The following is a 2,638-nucleotide window of genomic DNA, read 5'->3' as shown; positions in this document are numbered from 1 at the left end:
GATGCTGGGAGGGGTGAACAGTTAGGATGGATCTGGGTGGGGCCCGCAGGAACAGGAGTAATGGGGGAACTCAGAACACTGGACCTGCCAGCCAGCCCTGCTTCTCTGTGAGAAAGTGGGACAGCTCCCAGGCTGATGTGACATGGTATCTGCCATTTCTCTTCTGTGAACAATCCTTGGGGAAAGTCCCACGGCCCCTCCCAGGATAGGGGTGGATACTTCCTGGTAGAATTAAGAAAATGTAGGTCTTGCGCCAGAGACAAGCACAGGCCCGCCCCCTGGCTCCAGGCCACGCTGGACAGCATAAAACGGGCTGGCCTCAGCTCTTGGCCACACGCATCTTCCTGACATCATGAGGCCCAGCAGCTTCTTGGTCCTGGCAGTGTTCCTTATCCTTGGGACTCTGGCAGCACAGGCGGCTGTCATAGGTGAGTAGACAAATGGCCTGGGTGAAGCTGGATTGGGCCCTGGCAGGGAGCACTCTGGGGCAGCAGGCAGGCTGGATCGCATGCTTTGGTCTGTGGCTGCTTCCGCTGTATCCAGAGAGAGCAGAAGTTGTCCGGTAGAATCATGTGCTTTCCATGCTAAGACTGAGCTATCAGGACCATTGCCGGACAAAGCGTGGCCATGTGGCGTTGGCCTCAGGGGTTGATAGCTGGGCAGAATGTGCAATGAAGTGGGGAATCCCAGGAATCTGGGCCTGGGTGTGGGGTTTGCCTGTCTGCCCCCAGAAAGCACCTGAGTAATCAGCCTCTAAAAGGAGGTTGCACACCAACAAGACCTCAGAAATCCTGTAGTTTGAAGACCCCCATTTTACCAAGGAGGACATTGATTGTCCAGACAACCTCCAGAGCCAGAAGGGAGCTCAGGGCTCCTGGTGTATGTCTCAGGGCTCTTTCCCCACCCCCCAAGTTGCCTCAGAGATGACAATGTGTCCTTCTCACCTCTGGAAGTCACCCCTGTCTGGCCTCTCCTCCTGAGAGGACTTGTCATGGAGGGCGGGGGGAGAAATGGATACCCAAGGGAACCGTGGTCCTGTAGACCCTCTCCCCAAAGCCCAGAGCACAGCTTTCCTAGGGCACAGACCCCAGCTAGCCCAGACGACCCTGCCCCATCTCCGGCCATGGTTTGGGAAACACGGCAGAGAGCAGTGGTTGGACGAAGAGGAAAGACTAGATAGTGAAGCAGGCGCACTGGGTCTAAATGTGGCTACATTTCTTCTTTCAACCGTTCCTCCTAAAGGGCAAGGCACAGACAAAGGTGGTGTTCTGGTCAAAGGACAAGATCCGGTTAGAGGTCAAGATCCAGTCAAAACCAAAGATCTGCTCAAAGTTCCAGTGTCCGCTAAGCCTGGCTCCTGCCCCGACATTCTGATGCGGTGCGCCATGATGAACCCCCCTAACCGCTGTTTGAGGGATACCGAGTGCCCCGGGGCCAAGAAGTGCTGTCAGGGCCCTTGTGGGCTGGCCTGCTTGGATCCCCAGTGAGGTGAGAACCTGGTGAAGCAGGAGGAGACCCCGAGGGCACAGAGAAGGCTGAGCAATGGGAATGAGCCTGGGTGGGTGAGAGGGAGGCTGTGGAGAGGGGATGGAGGGACCGAGGCTCTCTGAGCCTGTAACTGACGACCTGAGAGGGCCGTCACGCGGACGTGATCCTGCCCCCCACTGCCTCTGAGTGCTTTGACCTGCCGAATCACTTCTCTGGTCCTCTTCTCTCCCGGCCAGGTGGGGCGTGTCCTTGCTGCCCCTGTGAAGTCCCCGGGGCTGCTGGCCCCGGCCCTGTCGCACCACCCTCTCCGGCCAGCGCATTCTCGCTCTCATTCAGGATGCCCAAGACCCGACTTGGCTGCCTCTCTCGTTGACTTTGCAATAAAAGACCACTTTCTGCTCCATTTGCTTCTGGCTCCCATGATTTTTGTGCTCCTGGAAGCCCCAGGGAGATGGGTGAGGGGCTGAGTGTCCCTCCCCTCAGCGGGATGTGAAGGAGAGCAGGGGTGGAAGAGGCCCATTCCTAGGGCTTCATATGAGAACTCCACTAACTGACCCCACAACTGGAGTCTCCATTTCGTTAGGGGTTGCTGCCTTTCGCCTAAGACCAGGGAATAAAAAACAAAAGGTTGCACAGACAGCAGGCAGTTTCTTTCCAATCGACCCCACATCCTGACCCCGCTACTGCCAGCCTGCCAGTGTGACCAGCCAGCTCCAGTGGCCCTCCCTCCTTTCCTTTCTTGTTCCCCAGGGATCTTCTCAAGAGGCCCTAGAGAGACACTGGAAATCCCCTCTTGCTCACCTGTCCGTGCCTGAGATGCCTCCATTAACCCAGAATTCCTCTGGGTTAAGCCATACCCTCCCCCAGCTTTCTATTTTAAGATGTGAATGAGGAGACAAGACGCACTAAGTCCTTGATCCTTTAGTGTGGACGGTGAACAGTGTCCTCTGGAGACACACAAGGTGGGGGCAGGCAGACTCGAGTAGTGCAGATCGTGGACGGTGCGTGTTAGGCGAACTTGAATGACCTCATGGCTCTGCTGTTGACCCACCTGCTCCACTGCCCTTGAACAAGGAGGCTCTCACAGAAAGAGGAGAATTCGGGTTGGAGTTGAAAGTGCACAGGCTTAGGAATCAGAGGACCTGTGTTC

General features: G+C 56.5%; 1 protein-coding gene across 1 annotated transcript; it reads left to right on the top strand.

Moving 5' to 3' along the window:
- Positions 1 to 296: 296 nt before the first annotated feature.
- On the top strand, positions 297 to 1,891 carry PI3 (peptidase inhibitor 3). The gene is made up of 3 exons (XM_045444470.1): positions 297 to 428; positions 1,243 to 1,488; positions 1,725 to 1,891. Exons 1-2 carry the CDS (start codon positions 353 to 355, stop codon positions 1,485 to 1,487), a joined length of 321 nt encoding a protein of 106 aa, XP_045300426.1. The 5' UTR covers positions 297 to 352; the 3' UTR covers position 1,488; positions 1,725 to 1,891.
- The last annotated feature ends 747 nt before the right edge of the window (positions 1,892 to 2,638 follow it).

Source organism: Leopardus geoffroyi, chromosome A3, assembly GCF_018350155.1.
Source record: "Leopardus geoffroyi isolate Oge1 chromosome A3, O.geoffroyi_Oge1_pat1.0, whole genome shotgun sequence".
Classification (NCBI taxonomy): Eukaryota; Metazoa; Chordata; class Mammalia; order Carnivora; family Felidae; genus Leopardus; species Leopardus geoffroyi.
Note: the sequence above shows the minus strand (reverse complement) of the source record. Positions and strands in the feature narration are given on the sequence as shown.